Below are 26,174 nucleotides of genomic sequence, written 5' to 3'. Positions count from 1 at the left end.
TATACTTGGATGTTTCCTCCTCCAAAACTAAATAATAATGATAACATCATTGTAAATGGAAAAAACTCTGATCATGTACCAATTACAGAATGTCCAACCATGCATGGGGGTATTAAAAATATACGTTTTATACTTTTAAAAAAATGAAATTTGGCAGATACAATCATGAAGCAATATTGATTTTTTCTGTGGCAATAATTTTCGATGATTGCATCATACATCAGTATCAAAGGGATCAGAAAACTCCACAGGATGTTAGTTGAAATTCAATATACGAAATGGTGAAGGTACACTCTTTGGAGACGAGGGCCAAGTCTGTTGGTCAAAGGTTACAGTTTCCTTCCAGAACCATTGCGTTTAGGAAAAGGAAGGGTGGACAAACCCTTACCCATCCGAAGGGTCAAGAAAGGAAGAAAAAAATTAGCAAAGTTCCCAAACTGTTTATTTCAAAATCTTTGACCAAAAAGAGGCAATCTACAAGGAAACTTGCAGCAAGATTAACTTCAAAGGGCTATCCAATATCCAAGTAATCTATCCACAACCAACTGAGGCACTCATTGAATGCTTTGCTATAAGAACTTTGTCTGCTCCCCAAACTTTCAGAAAACCAAATGAAGGCCCGACTTCAATTCTGTCTTGAGTGGAAACACTGGACTGCAGATGAATGGAAATGTATCCTCTTCAGGTGTGAAAGTCCATTTAAGCTATTTCATATCCCAAATCTCAAAACAGATTGGGTTTGGAAAAGAGATTTGGGAGATGTGGAACCCACTCCAACTGTGAAATTTCCTCTGAAAACTCGGGTTTTGGCCGTTATCAGCCGACAGGCAGTGTCAGATGTTCACCTGATTCCATGAAACCAAACTTTGACGGCCGAGTACTACGCAACAGAGATCCTCAGTAAGTCTCTGATGTCAGCTTTATCTTGTACTGAAGAAACTGGACCTCCTTTGAAGAGGAAAATGTTGTCTGACACATCAAGAGCAATTTCCAGCAAGATGATACCCCTACTCACCACTCCAAAAAGAGACAAAAATGGTGATCAGAAAACTTAGATTCTTCCTGGAGCAAAGGCACATGGCCTGTCAACAGTCCTGATTTGTCTTCCTTGAAAGTTTGTGAGCCTTGGTTGGTTCAGAAGGAACTCACTGTAATGTACCAGCAACTTTAGAGGAAGAATTTAGAAAAAAAAAATGACAAAAGCTTTGGAATAAATATTAGGAAGTAAATTAAGTTTTTCGCCAAAAAAAATCCATTAAATTCGTATAGAAATAAAGAAACCTGAGAGCCAGTATTTCCTGTCATCATTGCAGCACGGTTCTCATAGATCTGGTAGGACAAGAGTCTATTCATACTGACGCCTGGGAAGATTATGACAGAAAAAAGAAAGGCCATAAGTTTATTAGGTCAGTTGAAGTAAGCAATGATGTAGCTATGAGTCGTGTGGAACAACTGAGTGACTTTGATACTTGAATCATAACTGACCCAAAGCAGAGAAACATCTTACCATAAATTGTAAAGCACATTTGAAAGTTTCAAAGAAGGCAACAATTTATTTGTTTACTTCCATATCTAAGAAATATGTATAAGTGTTCATAGGGTACGCATTTTGAATTTTGAATGATAATCCTCTGGGCGGGATTTTAGAAAAATGTGAACAATTTAGTTAAATGGCTCTTGTAGCAGGCACAAGATCAAAAAATCAAAGTTATTTGTAAATTTAGTTAGTTTAGACTTGGAAAATAGAAATATTATCAGTTTCCATATGTTTGATAAAAAAAAGTCATATTGAAAGACGTCCAAAGTACTTATATCTATAAATTTGGATGTGAAAGATGCCTAAATTCTTGTGAACATGGCTCAAAACTTTTGGATGAAAAACATATCTACTGACTAATATTAGTATAAAAACTAAATCTAGTGCTCCTTACTCGCAATTACGTTTGAAGTTTCTAAAAAGGGATAATTTATAAATAGAACCACAACTATCAGAATACAAACATATACTTTTTTCTCCATATTTTTCTCATTAATGGTTTGACATTTGAATGCCGAATTTAAAGTTGAATACTTTATTGTTCAAAAAGTTAGTTACATACTTTAAAACACTTTTGGAAATTAATAAACTTTTTTTTAACTAAAAATAGACAGCAAATAAAAAAAAAAACACTACTAAACAAAACAAAATTTTAGGTTTTATAATTTCTAGTTAAAAGTACATACTTATTTTTTCAAGAAACTTAGAATATATTTGCAGAAAAAACTTTATTCAAACAAAAAACTGACTTTGTAGTATAAAAATGAGTAACTATACAACAAATTGATCACCTATGAAAATAGTATTTTAGTATAAATAGACAATTCCGTTCATTAATTTAAAATTGATGTTACTTTTGTTTATACAAATCAAATTGGGATTTTTTTTTTGTATTTGAATACTGGTTGAATACAATTAATTGAAATGATGAGGAACAACATTTACTGAGATAGAACAAAAAAACTCCATAGCACTGAATTAAGATTTTATCCCTGCTATTTTCAATTATGATGCATCTTCACGCTACCAAACTACAGTTGCAAAAAAAAAAAAAAATCAATTAATTGTATAAAAAGGGTCAAAGCAACCACAAAAAAGACAAATCGTGTCCAATCTCCTCCACGGTCCGGTGTAAAATATATTTTCACTGGACGTTGTTGTGAACAGATAGAGTGATTGGTTCCTAGCGGTAACAATAGAAAAGGGTCAAGTACTTTCCGTACCAAACACTCAACCAGATGACGGTCCTTTGCATCATAGCTAGTGAGGGGAAGAAGACGCCGCTATACTTTTTCTAGGTTTGAGAGATTGAGGGAAATAAGGAGTAATAGAAGGGGCACAGTCTTACCGTGGCTGAATAGCCCTACACTACAGGGAGTTGTCTGGACGCAAGATATCGCCCCCTTCTATGCAGCCAAAAATAATCAAAACTTCAACTGCAGAAATATTGCTTACTTTAGGCCTGCTTCCATATTACCCTACCCCACCTGACTTTAACCCACTGGACTTAACAGTTTAACGAGTGCCTTAATCTCAATACACGATCCACTCAATCTTCATCTTTAAGAGCTGCCAATCTTTTTGCCGATATTTTGAAGTTCATATTATTTGTTACGGAGAATAATATATTGAATAAAAAATATTATTAAAAATAATATTTAAAGATGTTGAGACGTCTTTTCTTGAATCCATCAATATAAACGTACTTTTTGTGTTCCTCTGCAACTAAAACATGTTCACGATACATTTTTTGGCTCAATTACTACATGTTGAATTGAAATAGATATGTCAAATTTTAACGCAACAAGACTTTATATGTCTCCCATTTTTTGAATTAATGTAAAGGTTACACTTTAAAGAAGCAATTATTTGATGCAAGCTCTATTCTCAAATTTGTCCATTTTCATAAAAATATTCACATAAACGACTGTTACATCAAAGCCTTGAGCCTACCAGGGCTGAAACTTTGGTGAGTAATTGTAAATAGATGCTAGATAAATGTGACTTGTTTTTCTTTTAGAGTGCTGCCATTGAGGTGGGCAACTTTTAAGACCAGCCTCGTATAAAGGAAGAGGGGGGAGATTTTTAATCGATAAAAAGTTTTGACCTCAATATCTTGGCCCCACTGAGATGTATGTTTTTGAAAATGTGAATACCAGATTCAGCTCACAAAAACTGTTAAAGATGATATACATCATTCATGAGATATCCTCCGAATACGAAAGCTGCCCGTGCGTTATTTTGTGCAGCTGTACCGAGTGTACCCCCCCGAAGAAATTTGAGTTTACAAACCTGCCCTAATCTGCTATTTGAAAGGAGTGTGATGGGTCATGAACACATGCACCTCCGACCTACCCAGATATGAACTGTTTTGACTTCTATGTGTGGGTACTGGGGGAGAGAGTCCAATAAATTGCTCCTTTTGGGCTTCCATTCTTGAGACAGTGGCCAATATGTACAAGGAGTTAATCATCAAGGCATGTGTCACGTTTAGTTACAGGTTGGAGGCTTTGGTTGAAGCTTGATGTGATTGGTTCGAGTGAATTACTTCACTCTGGATCCCTCTTCATATAAAAGCAAAATATTTGTTAATTGTTGAATTAATTTAGGGTAGCATGCAAATTTTAGAATACATTATCCATAAATTTTTCAGATATAAACTCCCCAGCCTTTACAAGGCGTCTACGAATTGGAATTTATTTACATGTTGCAACTTCTAACAGAAAATTTTAACATTTATAATTTTACAAGCTCTTTCCGCATTATTGAACTTTATCATCAATAATTTTAATACATCGATCATTTAACTCTGATCCATTATGGTATAACTACTCCTTAATGGTGGTTATAAATCAGGGTCATTTAAACTTTTAAATGACCCTCACAATTCATATAAATTCGTATTTTTAGTTATTTCAAGTGGAATTTCAATTACATTATTAATTAAAATGGACACTCCTTGGAGAACAAATCCTCCACTTAAAACCAAATGGAGTTATATTATCAATTTATTCAAAAGTTATGCTCGATAATGCATTTTGTGTTATCTTGAACATTTACTTTGACCTTGACCATTGACCGCAACTCTCCCAATTTAAGGGCTTCTTACTTTGATCTTAATTTTCATACCCACTTTGATCAAAATCAATGTGTAATTTTTTGCAAACAGAGGCAAACATCCAATACTTAGAATATTTCCTTCATAAACTTATAAAATTCTTTATCTAATTTTTGTACTGGAACTTGTACAATTTGGTCATAAATGTTTAATCTTCTTCAACAATACTTCAAAGACGTAATTCAATCAGTTACAATCAATGTATTAAAATTTGGGGGATCAGTTAAGACGAACTCTATTTTATCAGTGTACTCCTGAATTATTCAATTGATAATGCAGAGTTTTATATTTATTTGTTCAATTTTTTTACGGAGGTTTAGTGCGCTGAATTAATTGTTTTGCTTAAAGACGTTCCTTTTGATTTCTTGGATTTTTTTCGAGGACTGAGGGATACAATAGTATCTACAAAAAAGTGATATTGTAGCTACATTTTATTTTAAGTAACCTTTATTTATCCAAATAAGACCAGATTGGTTAGGAAAAAGTAATTTCGTTTCTTAAACTTTATTCAAGGCTTTACAATAAGTTTTTCAATCATCTTGTTAAACTAACAAAATAACGCTGTTTAGATTATTTAAAATAAGGATTTATGTATATTTTTTCGATGACTTCTATTCATACAACTATTATTTTTAGAATTTTAATTGATATTCTAGTAATTTGAGTTTTTTTGGTGTTTACCATTTATTCACTATAATCAAACAATACAAACAATAGGGAATGAACAAGACCACACAAAAGGGTATATGTGTTATTACACAAGTTCCTTCAACCTATTTAATATTTAAGTTATTTTCAATAGTTTTTTTCATCATTCTAGATTTAATAAATTTTAAAATACGATTTTCTTCGTCTTCTTTTTGCAATATTTGATTTCTTTCATATGAGAGAGCAAGCCACCTATCAATGAAATGCTATGGTCTTTGAGGGTCTTGAAACACACGTTGCACTTGTGTTCTTCCATTTGCTGAGGGAGGCCAGAAAGGACTGTGAGGCTTTGATGATTGCATGATTCTTTATTCCGACATTAGTGACAGATTTAATAGATACGTATACCAGGTCGACCCGATATTTTTAGCAATTGATATTATTGCACATGATGACCGTTAGATAGCAGTGAATTACTGGAGCACTTTCCAAAATATTGTGTAAGTAGTTGAGAACACGTGATGCTGGCAACAATATAAGCCAACAAACTTAATCCATATAACCATTGAAAAATAATAACTGCTGTTAAGATTATCGGCCGGTTTTAAGGATTGTGACATCATGAATGGTGTCTGCATGGGGAGGAACACAGTGAAGACCAACAGAACCATATGGCATTTGTTTTATTTTTTAGCTCACAAATCCGAGATGTGGCTATCCAAGAACTTCAATGATTACACCAGCCCCAACATCTGGCCTCCTAATAGCCACAACTGCAACCCCCCTGACTTCTACATGTGGTGTGAAGTTGACGTAGGGACCAGGCAGAGTGCACCTGGAACAGGTTCAGGTTACACATCAACAGATCTTTTTGTAACACCAAATCTGATCTGATGTACGTGATCCGAAAGAATTCAGGAATTTGTCAAAGGAGACTGTCATCAAGACCTGCTTCCGTTTCCTAGGTCAAATTAAGGTTGTTATTGACACCAAAGACTTATACCCTTGAATTATATTTTTTTTGCAATGTAAAGTTACAATAATTTAATTTCCACTGTCTCCTTTTTTGAAATAGAAAAAAAGGGTATTTTTACCCCGGTTCAGTAACTATGTTACAAAATGATTCAAAAACAAAAAGAGTTGCAACATTTCACATCTTACCTACTTGATAACGAATGATACAAAATAAAATAACATCATCATTTAAGTCACAAATACATATTTTAGGAGTGAAAAAAAAAAAAAAAAAAACTCGACTTCACATTTTAAACAAATTGAAAAAGCCTTTTTTTTTCTTTTTATGTTACTTGAGTTTAATGTTTTAGTTGAGTTTGTGCTCGGTGTAGAATTTTAAAAAGTAGACGCCTGGGATTGACAATTTTATTTTACACATCTTTTTTATATTTTTTCATACTTGGGTTTTCTTCTTACTTTATTTAGAAAATAGTTGTGTAATCTCAGCCATCCAGATATATAAATTATGAGTTTCAATATCGCTCAAACACTTATATTATATATTGAAAAAAATAATAACTTTTCTAATAATTATTTTATAGAACTTTTTATTAAAAATAATAAATATACCGTGTGATGAAGAATTCTTGGAAAGCTATTAAAATGAAAGTTTTTAAAGGCTTTACAGGGATTTTTTTTTTTTTTTGCTTTGAACTTTTTTACACGATATTTTAGAAAAGAGGTAGTTTAATTAGATCAGGTAAACTTCTCTTAATTGTAAAATGAAAACCAAAAGACGTAGTTAAGTGTTTTAGTCAACGCCGGTTATACCAAAATCAGGCGCATGCTCACAGTGAGCAACCACCAGATGGTCAGGAGTGATTTAAATCGTGTTTTTTTTTGCGCATTTTGAAATTTAAAAAAAACCCAAAAATCAACAAGGTGACCTTGACAATATGTTTTGGGGAAAGAGAAGTTTACCTCTCACGAAGATTCATTAGAAAAATCTACAAGAAGTTGTCACAAGGGAGAAGGAAATATGAAGGTCCTTGTCATATTTTTTATATCAAGACTATCAGTTGTAAAATTATTGTCTTCATATACATAAAATGCTTAGCTAAAATATTCAAATTTTGATTTAAAATGACATTTTTTTCTTATTCCAATAAATCGTTAGATGGATTAATGATTTTTGGACAAATAGGTTCTTCCTCCTCTGGTACTGTAAGCAGTAAAACTCTTCCATTTTTTTACCTAAATAACTTCCACTAATGTAACAATTTATAGATGTATCCGGATACTCCGAGGTTGAAAAGGATTTTATTCCTGCATCTTTTTTAGGCGTTCTAAAAGAATAAGTTTCCTTTTTCTGTAATCTACAATATTTTTCATTCGATCTATTAGAATCAGCTGTAACGGAGGAAATAAACGGGGGCATGGGTAATAATTACTCTGATATCGATCCTTAATTCCAAGATGGACTTACAATTATAACTTTTCAAGAAGACTCATGGTTAATCTCCGTCTTTTATGAGTCAACACAAAAGTTAAATCAGTTTTTGAGTTTAGTACTAAAAGTTTACAAAAAAACAGGCTTAAAAAATACACCAGATTTTCATCACTAGTCTGGAGGATCAGAAAACGGCTTAAAGCTTGGGTTACAAATTTGTCCTCAATAGAGGCCTTTGAGAATTGGTTCTCTGAGTTTTTTGACAATAGGGATAAGGGTTTCCCTAGGAAGGTTGGATTCTCGTTGGCGACAAATTTTCGAACAGAACAGGGCAATCTTTGCTTGGATCAAATGATTGTCACACTTCTAATAAAGCATATAAATAAAGCAAAATGACTTTTTCTCCAAACAATTATGCGAGTAAATATATATACACATGGACGTGTACACGCACGATAGATGGGGAAACTCTCCTTTCAATTATATCATATATTTTTTTAATAGTTTTACATCTATAATTAATACGTATTTAAATGATAATTCCACTTTTAGTTTGTTAATAAATTTTACATATAATCGTATAAATTATCTCAAACTTTAAATATTAATGTTGTTTAATGATATATTTTTGTAAGCGGGTCATTCAGACACTCAACACAACGTTTGTGCATAAAATGTAAAAAACCCCACGAGGGTTAATTGGCACGTGTACATATAATGTTTGAGGTATGTAATCAATAATAACTTACTAGAGCCAAGACTCTGAAACGTTTTCCACATTTAATTACTTCTTTCTAAATGCAAATAAGTCTCAAAATTTATTCACATATTCTTTGAATATTACTTAAAAATCAAGTTACGAGCTCATCAAGAAATCGTGCTCGGACACATTGGTGAAAATCATTTTCCTAACACACACTTTACCAAGTCGAATGACCACATTACTGAATAGACACTTCCACATAAATGATCATAGGGTACAAAATTAGTATCTGGTAACATTTTTTTTTGTTTTGAGGGATTTTAATAAATCAATATAACATCATGACACCAAATGTAATCAATTCCTTGCCAAAAGGGAGTTCAAGGTATGGATAGAAGATAATTATCCCTACATTTGTGTACCTAACATACAAAGAAGTTTAGTAATCTTATTCTTTTTGTTGTGTTCTCTGAATGTCTTGCTTTCGTTTTACTAATCAGTTTTCTGAATGTGTATGGATTGAATTTCAAATATCTCTAAAAAAGGCTATTATTAAATTATAATTCAATATTAGGGATGGACAAAGTTGCATCTTAAAATATAATTAACTATATCTATAAGATAACGGAGGTACAAGTCCATGAGATAGTTGTCCTGTTGTGTCAGTTTTTATTTCAGAACAAAGACTGCCGTTCAATCTAGTCCAGTTTGGCAAGCTCTTTTAGGAAAACGCGGTTTATTAGGCCCTTAATTATTTTTTTATTAGATAACTTGTTTAAATTTGCACCAGTTAGTAACAAATTAATCCCACTTGTGGGTGCTTAGAAAAGATAAAACTTATCCTTTGTGACTTAATTAAGGGTTTTTCCTATTTTATCTTGTTGAATAATGAAACAAATTATTTTACTAAGAAATTTCATAATATTTTCATATTATATTTCATAATAGTTTTTTTTTTACCAAGATAGGTATAGAACATAATGTATAATTAAGCTTCTTAAAATACTTTTTTTTTCTATGTGGACATTTTTTTTATTTTCTTATCAACATGTCAATAATTAAAAAGAAAATATTTTCCATAGAAAAAATATACTCAAATATAAAATATATACAAAAACAAAAGACAAGACCATACCGGGTGGTTCATATAAATCGGAATTACTAACTCAATAATGAATGAAGTTTGAGTGAAATTAATTCATGTCTCCATATATTAAATCATAAACACATAGTTATAAACTAAAGAAGCAAAGTCAAGAAAAAGACCTGATCGACTATTTTCCATCCGCGCACTCCAAGCAGATAGATGTCTCCAGGATTACCTTCTACGCCTTCAACAAATTCAAATCGTTGGAGAGGAAGAAGGGCTCCATCAAAAACACTAAACTGGACTTGGAGTAATTAAAAAACGGCCCAGGGCAATTAAATCTTAGGTCCATGAGAACCTGTTCAAATTTCAACTTTTTTTTTTCAAACTTTTTAATATTTGAATTATTACCCGTTTTCCAAGGTCTATAGAAATTAAAGTACCAGTCATTTGGATTTTGGACCGCGGTTATACCTGCCGCATGGTTTTGAAAATTTATTGTTAGTGGCTCTAAAAAAAAAAGGGGAAAAACGGGATTTTTTGTATTCTTTTTAAATTGTCCTTAAATTTGTATAAATGCATATTTGTGCCCATGGGTAAATTTTACCAACAATATTAATAAATACACATTATTAATATTTTTTCCCTCTCTTTTAAGGTATTCTCCTATGCTAGTAGTATCTTTGCATATATGTATATAAAAATAGAATACAATACATTTTTTTCCTTTAACAAAGCCAACAAATATGTATGTATATTCTAAAAAAAACAATACGTTATAACCAGTGTTGTGCAAGTTACTTCCAAAATGTAATATATTTAATATTATCCTATCCTAGTTATTTGTATTTTAAAGTAATATACGTTTCTTCACAATATTACCTTCTGTGTAGAATAATAAGTTACTTATTACCAGGCTTCCCACCAGCACATATAGTGCACCTTACTCCGAGGTTCTTGTCTATTTGTCTGATAAATTGAAAATAGTGGCAGTATAACCACTTAGCAAAATTTGAATTATCCTTCGTTGTTGCCATCTTGAAATCTCCAATCCAAATCTTCTTCTTCTTGGTTGATCCTTTTCCTCTTTATTTACGGCTGTTGCACCTGTGTGTTTTTTTTTTAAGAAAACACCTCGCCTGTGAGACAACTCGGGTTGTAAGGGGCATTTTTCTCTAACATGATCGATATCACTGCCTTAGCGTCGTTTATCATCTATAAAGAAAAATACTCTGGGGTTGGGAAAAAATACCAAAGGAGAAAGTTACTAAAAGATCTTGCTAAACAGGTGTTCATACTTGGAATGACACTCCTGTTCTAGTAACTGGATGGCTATGAGAAACAATTATCTTCAAGCTACAGTGGAGATGGTCTAATGTCAGTAACACTATCATACCGGCAGAAGGGGTAGCAGCTTATCCAAATGTATCCATGGAAGGGGGAGCTACACCTCCAATTGTTGTAAATTTATCTCAAACATATGTTTTTTCTGTCATTAACTTTTTTTTTTTTTAAATACTTTAAAATATAATAATCAAATATTGGCACATTCAGACGTTATTTTGCTAAAGAAAAAATGTACCCATTCCGTCCGAAGGTGAAGAGTTTGCCATCCCAGTGTAGACTGTCATATTTTGTTTGATTTTCCTTAAAGTAATTCACGTATTTTTGTATCTATGTACGTCAAGATATTAATAACTTAGGAGAATACCTAAAAGAACATGAAAAAAAATGGGAAAATATAAATTTTCAAGGCATTGTTTTTTTTAATGTCATGCTGGACATATACCCATGGGCACAAATAAAGGGTTAATAACACATTTATAAAAATTGAATCACAGTTTATTGGCTTTCCTTTCATATCCATATTAATGCTATACAATAAGCTATTGCGAAGCTATATTCGAAAGAAAAAAACAATCACGTTTTTGTACCTTTTTTTAGAGCCACCAAGAATAAATTATCAAGGCCCATGGGGTAGGGATAACCGCTGTCCAAAATCTAAATGACTGATGTTTTATTTTTTATAGACCTCGGAGAACGGGAAGAAGTCAAATACTAAAAGACTTTTGAAAAAAGTGAAAAATTGAATAGGTACAATGAGGGGCCATGGTGGAGATCTATGGGATTCACTCCAAACTGTTCAGCGAGCTATGTGTTTATATTATTATAGTTATTTTATCCAATTTGTGTGTGTTGTATTGATATTGTATGCTCAGGGTTAAGATTGGTGAATGCGAGACAAGTTCGAGACTAGCCGCAGCACAACGGCCTTTCCAATGTAGGTGAAAATGAACAAGACTGCTACTGGCGTCATCGACGTTCACTGCTATTGAGCCATGAACGATATCAACATTCTGCTAAACGATTATCAGCACTATATCTGGACATCAAATGTAACAACCAAATGATGGAGTTCACGAGGGATCATTTAAACTTATGATTTAACTTATTTAACCTGAAGGAAGTAGAAGACATCGACGACCGTTTTTTTGAACTGATGCATGAAACCACAGCAAAGGCTGTTTTCACAAAGAAAAGCCTCAGGACAATCTGGCTTCCACTATACATGGGTTGTATCCTCACCATGCTGTGGCCTCCCTTACTTTGCTGGTTCTCTCCACGTATCTGTAAAATTTGGCGTTTTAGAGCTTGCTTAAGATCAAAATCAAATCACAAGTCCGCCTGATGGATCGAAAATCTTAAATGTGCTGCACCATTTTAAAAGTGGAACCAAACATTCAGGAACTCTTCAGGGAAAAATAAATGCAAAAGTCTCAATAACCTGTATGGTTCTTGGGTTACATTTTTGAACACTTTTATGGGACAAATAAATTGAGTAAAAGAAATAACAAAACTTTTCATATGTACACGTTTTTTTATTTTCGTATGATAAATATGAGTAAAAAAAATGTAAAATGAAGGGGTGTAAAATGACACAATTAAGCAAAGGGTATGTTTAGGAACTAAACATTGTATGGGTCAAAGTATAATTACTCAAAGACAGATGTTGTGCTGGGAAGTGGAGAGTTGGCTCACTATAAAGCGGGGAATGTGAAAATATAGTTAAAAAATCTCTGTTCTAGCAACAAATTTTGGTCGAGACCGTAGTTTAAAACTGGGAATTGAAATTTCAATCATAGAAAGCAATTTCATAGTAATAGGGTATAGAAAAATTGAGTATGTTTGAAATCCCTTTTATTTAGAAGCACAGACTTATCTTTATTTTGTGATATAGTTTCCATTAGTTGCTTTAGTGAGAAAATAATTTCAATGACCGCATTAGTCAGATCTTTTTTACCATTCAACTGTCCTAAGGACTCCGTTTTTCCGTCTTCCGTCCAATCTATCTTTTTATTCTCACTCATAGATAGGATTTAAAAATATAAGAACTAATAAATTTATAAATGATAGTTTGATAATATGTTCTAGTTACACATCTCCTATCAGTATTTTGTGTCTTTGAAAGAGGTAATGACACTTTAACGAATCAAATGACGTAATTTGCATAGTATTTACGTAATTTTATTTATTAAAGTTTCTACAAAAGACCAATTAGGACCAGTTTTAGGGCGAACCAATTTCATTGGACCACGCTGATAGAACTGCAGTCTTTTTTAGTTTGTTTAGACCGATCCAACGCAAAATATAAGTAATCATTAATATAAGACCATCTTTATTTTTTCAAATTATCCCTCAGACAATTAAAATAGTGTTTGAAGGAGAGCAGCTTAGCTCTTATTGCATTTTATTAGAAGCATCCGTGAATAGAAGGAAGTAGACAGACAGTCCACTTTATATAACAAGAATATTTCAGCTGAAGTTACTCCAAATTCGATCCTAGATTGTACTCCGAGTCCAGTAAGTACTTTTTCTTATTTCCCATTTTTTATGAGCCGACAAACTAGTTATAACTTTATACTTAGATTCAAAAATTCAATAGTGATGATAAAAGCTTTTGGTTATAAAAAAGGCTGTTCGGATTTCCAACTAGAAAGGGCCACTTTCTAAGATATATTTAATACATACACATACACCTGATTGTATAAAGACATAACTTACAAAATTATAAAACATCATAGGCATTGAGGTTAATGAGTATTTTGTATAGTTATATAGTAAAAACTTTTATTAAGGAGCTAAGGCTCATTTTAAAAAGAAAAAGAGAAGTTAATTATATTAAATAATCAATGTAATTTAAAATAAGGTATAACAGATACTACTAGTTGATAACTATGGCTCGGATTCCATTTTTTCTCACAACATAATAATAACTTTCTACATGGTATTAAGGTCAAATTTACAGAGGAAGACGTTGCACTATAAAAATGATTTTTCTCCAGAACAACATAAAGATTTTTAATAGGGAGTTCTCAAATTTGACTCGTGTCCCAATCTGAACCCGTCAAAAAAGTCGACAGAGTGTTTTGGAGACTAATAATCCCAGATACGTCATTTGCCACCAAAAAATGGCTGATTGTGCACTGATATGACTTTATTAGGAAAGACATATTGCACCCAGTATTCCAAATAGTCATTTGATGGATAGTTTTATCTGGGACTGTATTGAATCTTAAGCAAATCGAACATAGTATGGCATCAAGGACTCTCTGATTGTCTTAATCAAGGAAACATTGACTAACATTCCTAATATTTGCCAAGTAAACGCCTGCTCCTCCTTCCAGGCCCGGATCCAGACCTTCATTTATAATGAAGGTGGATACAACAAATGTGCTCTTTTTCAACGTTCATTTTTAGAAATAAAGCTAACTTTCAAGACATACGCCGAAAATGTGACGTCAGCGATAATTGAAAGAATTTTGAAAAATGCATACATTAATATAGCAAATCTATATTATTATAGAAAAAGTATATCTGTTTATCTAAGTGAATTGCCGGGTACTACACCATTTTATGAGCCACTCTAATAATTTCCATACATAAAGACGTCATTCGAAGCTATTAATCAAGTTTAATAAATGTACAACATGATTGTGTATAATGTACTTATTTCATGAATTGTTTATGAAATTATAACCGATAAACATAAATGAAAATAAAAAGGACTTTTCATCCATCATGCTCTATCCTTCAAGAAATAATGACAGTTGGACATACATTTAATAATGCATGTGGTAGTGCAGGGGCTCTCAACCGTACACTCAACGCACATTATCAACTCTTTGTTGTCAAATTTTGTGGAGAAATAAATTTGTTAAATTTGTTGAATTTGTTTTTGTCACAATTTTAAAACTAACAATTTTGTCTGCATTCCAAATTGTTTTTTTCTGCTATAAAAATTTCTTGTGTCGAAATGAGGAAAAAATGTAAAGTTTTATTTAGTAATGTTAACTGTCAAATAAGCGAGGAGGGGTTTTTGATACCCATTTGAGATTTTTTTTGAAATATTGTGAGATACTTCTTGAATCTTTTTATAAGATCTTGAATTTGCATAATTCATTTTATTGACCGAAGAAAAAAAAAAAAATCAAAATGACAATTATTCATTGTTTCGTTGATATAGAGTATATCAGACATGTGTATCTCATATTTGATATCAAATCATTTCAAATAATCTTTTTGCTCTACTATTATGTATTAGCAAATTCATGGAAGTTCGGACATGTATGAACAATTCTAGAATGGAATTTTGTACTTTAATTGATTAAATATAACATTTATTTTCCTTAACTAACCCTTCTAATTCTATGTACCTTTTATTGTCAAGAAAAAGTTATCCATTGAAGATATACGACATTATCTTATGTCCGCAACTATTCTGAAGGTTTTGACAAGCCTCTCATTATATAATCTTGCTGAAAGCTTTTTTTGGTTTTGGTAGACGCTATATGTATTTGTGAACGACTAATTGGTATGTTTAACATTTCAAAAATGTAAGGATCCAATGGTGTGACGACTCAATTCCAACCTTCCAAGCAACATAAATTAATCAACTTATTAGCAGATTTATTGTTTGTCGGTAAGGATAATATAAACTGTGGAAAAGCATATATAGGAAATCGAAAGAGTTCAGAATAAATATATTTCGAAGGAACTCCCGGGTCCATCATCATATGCAAAACGTAAGATCATTAAAGATACCCATTTTAAATTTTAATTTATTTTTGCGTACTATTTTGATTTTCAATGTTGGTATAAAGTAATACATATTTTATAGAAATGTTCACCAAAAATAAAAACGTAATATTTTAATTATTATTATAATTTTGTAAGTTCCCAAAATAAGATATTAAGATTATTAAAAAAAATATATATACTTTGCCTTGATATCTTATATTATTAGAAAAATTTTAGCATTTTAATTGATATTTACGAGTGGAAAATGGATGGAATAAGTAAAAAAATTATATTAAATTTTAATGATACACGCTCATCTGTTTATTTTGTAATCAAATACGTTTGGTTTTTTTTTGGGTGGGGGCTGGGGGAGTTATATTCAACGTTCACTAACTGCTTTTTAAAAAGGATATTCACATACAATGGCTTCAAATTAGAAAAACTACAGTTAAAAATAAAAGGTATTTAATTTTTTGACTCATTAAACCAATGTGTTTCAGAGTTTTAGTAACTGATTGGATCTGATAGGTCAGTAGCACAAGATAGACTGCTGTTTTAAACCCATTATAGTCTATGTGTGGGCTCCTGATGAACGCTGCATGGCTCGTAGCTCCACAAATCAATATAAATCTAAGATATAATTAGGTTTGTTTTCTCACAAAGTTGCTATTGTAGCTAATCTTAGGTATTAGATAAAATTGAAAGTATTTGAATTTTTTTGCCTAATTTTCGGATAAAGGGCAAAACATTAAGAGGCAAGGGCCACCATTAAAGTTTTATTCCTTATGTGATGTACATGTAAGTAGGAGATAATTCAAAGTAAAAGGTTAAGGAAAAAAGTAATTTTGTATTTCCTGATCTTTTTTTTTTTTTTTTTTCAACTAAGTATATCTTTTTCATTACTGTTCACATTGGATCATATGATAACACGTTGGAAATCTATAAATATCTCATACAAATCCCTTTTGGAGAGTATGGCGTTTGGCCCATTCAGTTGTAAATTATTGTGCCTCGACTATGAAGGTATCAAAGAAAAAAAATTTGTTATATTTTACTACCTGAAGGGGGAAAAACACGTTGCAAGCAACCAAGAAAATTTACAATTTAAGCAGATCTGATACTCACACGGCTCGTGTTGTACAACAGTGGTTTGACTGATTTTTTTCTGGTGTAGTGAATATTCACCTTGTACTGGGAGGGTTGTAGTCGAAAATGTCCATAGAATTACGGGAAATATCGAAATAGACCGTCATTTTACCAGATATGGTATTGCACACCTTGAATAGGAAATGAATAGTGTATAATCAAGACAACACCTGGCCGCACACATCTTTGATGACGCGCTAGAAGCTCTAGTATCTTAGTTGGGAAGTTATTAATCCATCCTACATACCGGACCTGGCACCAAGTGACTACCATCTGTTTATGACCACCTGTATATTGGCAACGCGCTTGGGTATACAAATTTTTCTATATGTTTTTTGCCAATATGGACTAGGACTTCTACAGAAAGGGCATTTAGAAGTTGGATTCTCGTTGGCAACAAGTTATTGAACAGAACAGGGTATATTTAGCTTAAATATGAGGATAATACCACTTTTTTTAATGTGAATCATACCAACTGCCATTTATTTCTTATGTAATAGCAAACTCACTCTCCCATGTTATTTTGTACAATAGTAAAAATTAATAACATATATATATTTTGTTATTTCAAAATTTCACTTACTTATTGTATACGATACTTTATTATAATATTGCTTAGTATATTTTATCAAAAGAGTAACAATACAGTTTTTTTCCGTATATGATAGCCAAAATTTATTCATACGTATAATAACAAGGCCCTTATATATACCATAATGGGACAACGATAAAATGTCTTTGTGGTCTTTTGGAAAGTATGAGAGTAGAGTAACTTATTGTTTATATTTAGGGTTACGATTGAAAAGACGAAAAAAAGTAAAATTTATTTATATATATTTAAAAAAATAAAGTGTGTTTCTCTCTGTTGGTTGTCATACTCGAAAAATGTATCCTCAATAACAATCAAAAAGAAATAATTGTGAAATAGCTGTAACGTATCAAGTGAAGGGGTGGAAATCAACAGCTTACAACAAAATACAAAGGGTAATTTTATTTTAGCGAGGTAATGTTGTGACTCCTAGTAATTATAACCTTTAAATACATTTTTTTAATTAACTAAATATACAAACACTGAATTACATTTAGTAATGTAAGAATATATAGTCAAAAAAGCGGGGGTCCTGCTTTTACATTTCCCTAATTAGCTTTGCTTAGTCACAGGATTGAATAAAATTGTATTGCCCGTCGAATCTAGCCCCTTTTAAAAGTTTAAAAAACTTCTTTTGTCCTGTAAGTTGGACTCTCTGAAGAATTACTATAGTAAACGGATAAGGCTTCAATTAACTCCTTGTATGTTGCAAGAGTTCATATTTTCTTCAGTACCTGGTAAACATTGTTTACAGAAGCCGAATGCAAAATGTATACCAAGTGAAAGGCTCATACATTCATCAATAGCTACATATGAAAGTTTAATGACTTGTTGCTGAAAATAATCTACAAATGCCCTCAATTGACTTAATTGTGCGTTGTCATGTATATGAAAATTGTATAACATGTTGATAAAGAGATCTTGTCTCCTCTTATTGTCAAGGAGTTGTGGGAAATTGCTTTCTGATAACTCGTATTTTCTTTCATTTAGCAAAGGGTATGTTGCAGAGAGAACTAATCCTCATTTGAAGACCTTCAATTCGCTAACAGCTAAATCAAGTTTTTTTTTTTTTTTTTGGAAATGCATAACAATGTCTTTGAAAAACAATTTTAGAGAAGAGATTTTCTTCCAAAAAAGTCATGATATACCTTTATTAGATGGGTGTAATGTTTATTCATTTCGACCTACGCTGATAAATAAAGCCACTAAAGGTCGACATAATTTATAAAAAATTATCGCTCTTGATAATATTAATGCATTTATACTAAAAATATTAAGAAATAAAAGACAAAACATACAAAAAAAACGTGAAAGTGCAGAGGGAAAAAGAAGGAAAGAAACAAAAAACAAGTGTCACACAAAAAAATATAACTTAAAAGTCGCTTGAGGTCAGCCTCACTGCCCTGGTGAGAGCAAAAAGGTATTTTGTTCCAATGAATAATAGATCTGTAATAGAAACTATGCTTAAAAATGTCAATCTTTAGTTTTGGTAGGTAGATGGTGTTTTGAGGGAAGAGTCTTGTTTTGTGGAATAGATAGCCTTTATTTAATATCCAGGTTGGGGAGAGATAAGGTTAATCTTTTTGCTTAAAACTCGGTGTTGTGTAATCATATCTTTCATTGCACGTCTATGAGGCAAAGTGTCTTTTGATTTTGCATTTGAAGTTCTTGTTATTTTCCAATGAAAGAATCCCCGACACAAATCCGGCTTGTGCCTTTTCTAAGGAATCAATCAAGTATTTTCTTGAAGGATTCCAGATCTCAGATCCGCACATTAAAATCGGGAAGTTTATTTAGTTTTATGATAAACAAAGGGTAACCAGTTTTGAATTTTCTTTTAATAATTCCTAGGTAACACTTGGTCTTCTTTACAATCCTTTAAGTTCGAGTAATAATAAGACTTGGGTGGGGGGATTTATATTCATATTTTCTTGAATTAATGCTACTTTAAATGTAGAAGTTTCTTCTCTTTATAGCAGTAATTCATTTTCTGCCTTCAAAATCATATAACAGGAAGTTGATATAAACAAAAGTTTCCTGCCTTCTCCTAGTGATATTACCAAAAATACAGGTCATCCCATTTCCCATCCCATTTCTCAAACTCTTATTTTAATTATTTCATTCGTAAAGACAGAACACATATAAATTTATACAAGTATTGAGTAGTTTCGTGTGAGTGTGCTCATGGAAACCGGAGAATAACATCAATAATTTCTTCAAAATTAGTTTGGTAACCGAACCCTAATTATCTCGAAAAATGCCGGGTACTATCGATACTATATAATAAATGATCAGATTTATTTTCTTATTTTTTAAGTTCAACCGCTGTTTTTATTATACTACAAAAAGATTGTATATTAAGTGTAGGTATGCGGATATCCTTTCAATCTAAAAAGTGGACGATCTATTAAAAAAATACGATATACATATAACATCTTAATTAGAATATGTAACTTAAAATCCATTCATCCCTATATTACTAAATGACATTATAAACATCAAACAAAAGTATATGATAATTTAAAATTAAGATATGCTTTTAATTTGACTAATACTAGGGCCTATGATGACTGATTAGTCTTAATTCATTCAGATCAGATTAAGTTGACTTTTGTGTTCTCCAAAAGTTAAAATGAAAGGAAGATTAGGGGGAATCTAAATAAAAGATTAATTTGATCTTTCATCCCCCAGAGATACTCGAATTCAGAGTTCCATTTTCCAGGAGGTATGACTTGAAGGAAATTCTCCCTAGTTATCTCATCTTAAATTTAGTATGACGTCAATGTAACATGATTCTTACTTGAAAATACGTCAATAACGATGTATTTATCAAATCTGTCTACACCGTATTTTAGCTAAGACCCATTTTTGGGACCAAATTAGACAGTTTTTTGATCCTTTGAATCGGTCTATTTCGAATTTTTCCTTAGGACCGATCAAGACTTTTAAAGGAATAAATTAGTTACATCACACAAAATTTACTGAACAAAACCCAACAATCATACATACAAAACATCATTTTTCTCATCATTAAGAATGCTTACCATTGAGTAGAGACTCTCCAAATAAAAGAAAATACAGATCTGAGTTGACTCCCACTTCTTGAAAAATGGCTAAAACAGCAACTGGATCTACTGCAGAGATGAGAGAGGCAAAGACCATGACTTCCACGACTCCAAGATCCGTATTGAAACCTCCACAATAATATACCAAATACAGACTCCCTCCAATAGCTAAAAAATTAAAAGCTGTGCCCTAACAATGAAATGACAATTATTTAATAAATATTTTGAACTCAATTTGCATTACATATGAAAGGATACATATATAGGTTTCTAAATCCTTAGGGTTTTAAGCGTGCAAATTATCATTATTCTTTTACTTTTGAGGAGCCCACATTTAACTATAGTGTGTAACCAATAAATTTCCTAAAGGACGGAAAACAACTTTTGGATTGGAAGAGGAGTTATAACTCTAAATAGTTGTCGGGCAAAAAGTCTGCCGGGGGTGGGGTGAAGGGGTTATAGCCCCTCTCCAATAAATGAATCTTTGCTTTCTTCTAGAAATTTTCAATTTTTTTTTTTTTTAATTATTGAATTTTAATTAAATTTATCAAATTATTTGACAATAACTAAAGATTTTAATCGATACAAATTAGATACAAATGTTATGAAAAAAAAAAAAAAAAAAAAAAATTTTTTTAAACAGGTGTGGATTTTTTAAACTTTTTTCTAAAAATTTAGAATTTGAATTTTTTTCCCATAAAATTGAATAAATTAAATGGGCTTACAAAATATTCATTTTCTGTGAATGACAGTGTATTTTTGAAAAAAAAATCGAAAAAATTTAGTTGTTTAATTTTTGAAATTTTTTTCCAAAAAATTTACATTGTCAAATTTTGTCCAAAATATGTAATTTTTAACAAACCAAGCTCTTTCGAAATATAGTTCCGCAAACGCCCTTGGTAGTGAAATTCCATTTCCACGACATTTAATTATATTCAAATCTTGATTGAACTTGTTTTCGTACATGACCGAGAGGAACCTTGAGGATTTTTTGAAGAATAATTGTTATTGTAAGGCCTTGTTGAACTCTGAGTAGAATTAAGGATCGATATGTGAGTAATTTTTTATGAATGTCCTTTTCTCCCCCCTTGTCATAGCTGATTGTGGATGATCTAACGAAACCTCTAGGCAATTTATGTGCTTTTTTTAAAAACATTTTTCAAATGGTCAAAGTGGAAATTTTGTTTATTTGCTTCATTTCAAAGTAACTCATTTATTTAATAATATTTGCTATAAAAATATTTGATTAAACTAAACGTAATTTAGAGATATTCTATTGAAATATATATTTTTTTATTACTTCCATCGATGAAGCTAATCAAAATTGATTTGTATGTCTTCGTTTGTTTTGTTAGTTATTTTATATGTTTGAAAAGCAGGATTAACAAAAAAGTTACAGATCCATTTTGATAAAACTCTGTAGGACGATTATACAAACAGTTGAATTATTTATCTATCTTATAGCTTAATTCTATATTATGATCATAAATTAAAAGGGGAAAAAAACTATATATTGAGTGGTTCATTAAAATCTAGACATTTTGAATTTTAAAATTCAACAAGATTTAATTTATTAACTAACAATATAATTTCAATAAAAATTAATATAATAAATTGATGTGTATTTGAGCTATGTTAATCACTAATGTAGCCACCTTTAGCGGCAATGATGGGTTCCACGCAATGGTAGATGGTCGATCGTTTTTATTTAATAAATTCATGTTCACAAAGATTTCAATTTACGTGTTGAAATATGTAGGATTAAATGTCAAAAGTATCAACGGTTTCAAATTGTACCATCCGCCACAATACAACTTTGAAATTCGGAAATTTCTTCATTATGTGTCAAGTTATTTTTCTAAATATTTTTGTACTGAAATATTTTGTGGCACCCATTCAAACTAAACTTTAGAAAATAACTATTTCGTTCCATTTCAAATCTAATCGATGTCGAAACCTGTCTAGGATTTTTAGACCGAAACATAACAGAATTATAAACCTAAATAAATATTCTACCTGTCAAATTGACTAATTAGACAAAAATTAATATTATAAATCATAATAATTAGGTAGATCTCGCCCCTTTAGGGCCTCTATAATTAGGATATATATTATATTTATAAATAATGGAAGTTTAACAAAGGAAAATTAACACATATAGTGTATAATTAAGAAAAAAACGCAACTCCTAATTTTTTGACAAAAACTAATAAACTCCCCTAGTCATTGATACAAATAAATTATGTATAAGCACAAATATATTGTTATTATTCTTAATCAACTCAATGAATATACTGCTCAAATAAAGGAGACAATAAACCTATTAGATTGAACTGTTATCGTATCCATAAATAAAAAATAGAGTAGAGATTAATTGATGGATAGCCAATCCTTACTCCTTAGACAATGGAATTATTTATTATATAGACAAGGATTGATTTTTTTGAATGGAAAGACGTCGTTTTCAATGTATAGAATTTATAATAAACAATTATATTAAATAATTAACAAATAAAATAATATTACAATTCTCCAATTTTACCATCCTTAGCACACTCTCTTTTACATTTAAAACAAATTTATTACAAAGCTATGTATACATACATACGGCAAAGAAGTTGATCTGAAGTCCTACTTAATTTTATGGTTATTATCAATAATTTGTTTTATATTTTTGTACATTCCATAAATTTACAAAGATTTTCATCATCTTGATATAAGAAGAGCTAATCATTTTTTTTCTTTCGTTTTGGTTTGGCAACCAAATCGAAGAACATATCTATTTTTGGACTGCTTTTTGCCACAACGACTTTTTGAATATGCGGCTGCCAAGTTTGTTATTTTTGTTTTGAGGTTCTTTATAACCTTGTTCTCCTATTCTGGGAGTGGTTCTTATTCTGTTACCCCACTTGTTGTATGTGACGGTCTCCTATTTCAGGTTGACGATATTTATATTTAAGTATGTTGTATTACTTTCATTTTCATCCATAGTCAAAGGTTGAATGACAGATGTGTAAAAATGCTCCGCTCAATTAGAGAGTTGGAAACTCCTTTTTAAGAAGAAGATGAGTTCATTGTCTTAGCTTTCGATTGATCCATTTATTCGTGTAATGAAGATACCTGATGTCCAAGGCTGGTTCAGAAGAGGAAGGATGTGCACTTATAAACCTTTTTAACTTAATAAAAATGTGAAAATGAACATTAAATCCCTCTTAAAGGAATTAAACTTCACGACAAAACAAGTGACGTGTTCATAGTATAAAGTCAGGAAGTCAACTTCTCCTTCAACTATGTGACAATTTTTGTTTCTTATTTTATAAATCGATAGATAGTAGAATCTATTAGAAAATGAATATCTTTATCCTTTTTTAAATTCATGCAATGTAACGCAAATTGAAGTATAGTCATGTCATTTTTTTTTTATATTAGAACTCTTCCTCTGGCCAAATCAAGTGCATCCGCGGAAATTAATGTTTTATCAAAATATTTAATAATAAGTTCTAACAACACAACTCCTAGTCTAAACTTCAACTATCTTGTCTCTAGAAAGAGTTTTTGTTGTATTTTGTTGATAAGAACATAGTTATTTCAGCTGTTTTAGTTACCATAACAGACCTATAAAGACAAGTCCTTGGACTTAAAAATTTTATTAGACCCTGAGTGATAGGCCAGCAGCCATTGTAATTTTTTAAAGACACATACAACACAGGTTGTGACAACTATAATCATACCTCCGCTTACGGGAAAAGTTTGTCTTACCAATTTGGAAAGGAGTTGCAAAATTTATTAGAAATATTATTTGATTTGATGTCATCTTTTAATTTATAATTCAAACAACTTTTTCACATGTGAACAAACTGATGATAAAAATTAATAAACGATATCTTTTTATTTATACGATGGAGGTGCATAGCTGTCGTAGATCAATAGAATATTAAAAAGTGTATAATCCACATAATCAATGATCTGTTGGACTTTTTTACCGTATGAATTGGCAAACTCCATAGGCTACCTGATCTTTCAACTATTTTTGCATTGAGTAACTTATCAAACTCTTCTTCGGCTGCCTTTAGTTAATCTTCATTTAATCTACGTACATATATTTCAGTTTTTATAATCCTATGAGGTATAGTATAATCAATATTTATCTTGCTAAATGTGACAAAGATCATACACTGATTAAGAAACTATTCCTTAATAAAAGTGCTATTTAAATAGGACAATGATATTTTGGATCGATCTTGGTCTCAATGTTTCAAGAGGTATTATTTTGTCTTTAAGGATGATTTGGCCTTCTCTGGTAACGAAGGTTATATTGTTTCTGTTGAGAAACTCTTATCCTAATATGGGGTGTTGACATTTGCAATTTGGTATGTCTAGCAGATTTTCCTTTTTCCTACTTGCCGCCTGTCTTCCCTTTCGAATTCCATATCAGTTCGGTGCAAATTATTTCAAAGATTTCGTTTTGATACCCTGTAGGGGTACAAATATGACATAAAACGAGTGTGATATTTTATTTAGTTCCAACTTATTTATTTACCAGAGCTGTTATCTGTATAAAGTTCGTAAGAGAGTAACAATGATGATTTTTTTTTCTAGGAGTAATAAGGTTTAGTCCTAGTTCAACTTACTAATAGTAGAATTGAAGACGAAGAAGATCTTGTAATTCCTACTTACATTCTTGCAGATGTGTGTTTTTTTCCTTCCCCTCATTGAATATTGCAGTTTATCTAATAAAATGTATTGAGAGCTATGCTTCTCTCCCCAAACATTTCAAAAACAGACATTTGCATAAAAATATATATCTATATTTTTTTTCATTTCAACAAAATACCCAATTTTGTGACTAAAATTTTACTATTTTTGTATTCATGTTGCGTTTACGAGTTAACTGATACAAGTATTACTTAGACCTATCAATATTTAAGACGACCTTATCAGGAGTAACATGATATGAGTATGCAAATTAAATTAATACTTTCTTTACAAATAGATATAATCAATTACATATATTTGTTTGGATATTAACTTATATAATTATCTCATAGCCAATCATAATAATGGTATACATGGTAGTCCACATAAATGGGTAGTTTTTAAAGGCTTAAATAAGCTATGCCCAAGACGGAGTAAAACCATAATTTTTTATTATATGAGAACTACATCTAAATGATATTCAACTATTCATTATGAGATCCGCTTTTCTTGATATCGTCAGCCAGATGGTGTTGGAAGCTTTGGAGCCAGCTAGTCTGATTCCAACTTTTTGGAGTATCCCAAGAAAGAAATAACAGCTTCCAACAAGTCAGTGCACCGTCCCGCAAGAGAAAAAGTGCAGGGTATTTTGGCCACTAGCTGTATTCACTTTTACAGCCTGGATATTTGGTCTTTAAACACCCTAGACCTAAGCCCATGCAGTTTCAATTTCTATCTTGTGCTCAGTATCATTCATCTGTAGAGGCCCTGAAGAAGTAAATTACCTGTTGAATGACAAAGCTGGATCGACACAGGGTTACTTGGGTAATATAAAGCTTCTGGCGCCGTGTGACTGAGGTTATCAAGAGAGGTGGATCTCATTATGAATAACTGGATATTTATAAATATAGTTTTCAAAAGATATTAAAATTTTATCCTATCCAGTTTGTTTGTTATAAGCCTATAAAGATTTGCCCAATTAATCTGGATCACCCTATAAATATATGACAGAGAAGGATTTGTACATTATTAATGGGGGTACCCCCCCCCTCCTTCATGGTAGATTCTTCTCTTTATACTAATTACACGCACAATACTACTGAT

At 31.4% G+C, this 26,174-nt stretch overlaps 1 protein-coding gene across 3 annotated transcripts in view; it reads right to left on the bottom strand.

Moving 5' to 3' along the window:
* LOC121126158 (probable Na(+)/H(+) antiporter nhx-9) overlaps window positions 1–26,174 on the bottom strand; it is a 210,874-nt gene that overhangs the window by 38,083 nt on the left and 146,617 nt on the right. For all 3 annotated transcript variants that reach the window (XM_071891658.1, XM_071891659.1, XM_040721465.2), the window contains one exon: window positions 20,355–20,565. In XM_071891658.1, coding sequence (XP_071747759.1) covers window positions 20,355–20,565 — 211 coding nt within the window. The remainder of the gene's footprint in view (window positions 1–20,354; window positions 20,566–26,174) is intronic.

Source organism: Lepeophtheirus salmonis, chromosome 11 (genome assembly GCF_016086655.4).
Source record: "Lepeophtheirus salmonis chromosome 11, UVic_Lsal_1.4, whole genome shotgun sequence".
Taxonomy (NCBI): domain Eukaryota; kingdom Metazoa; phylum Arthropoda; class Copepoda; order Siphonostomatoida; family Caligidae; genus Lepeophtheirus; species Lepeophtheirus salmonis.
Note: the sequence above shows the minus strand (reverse complement) of the source record. Positions and strands in the feature narration are given on the sequence as shown.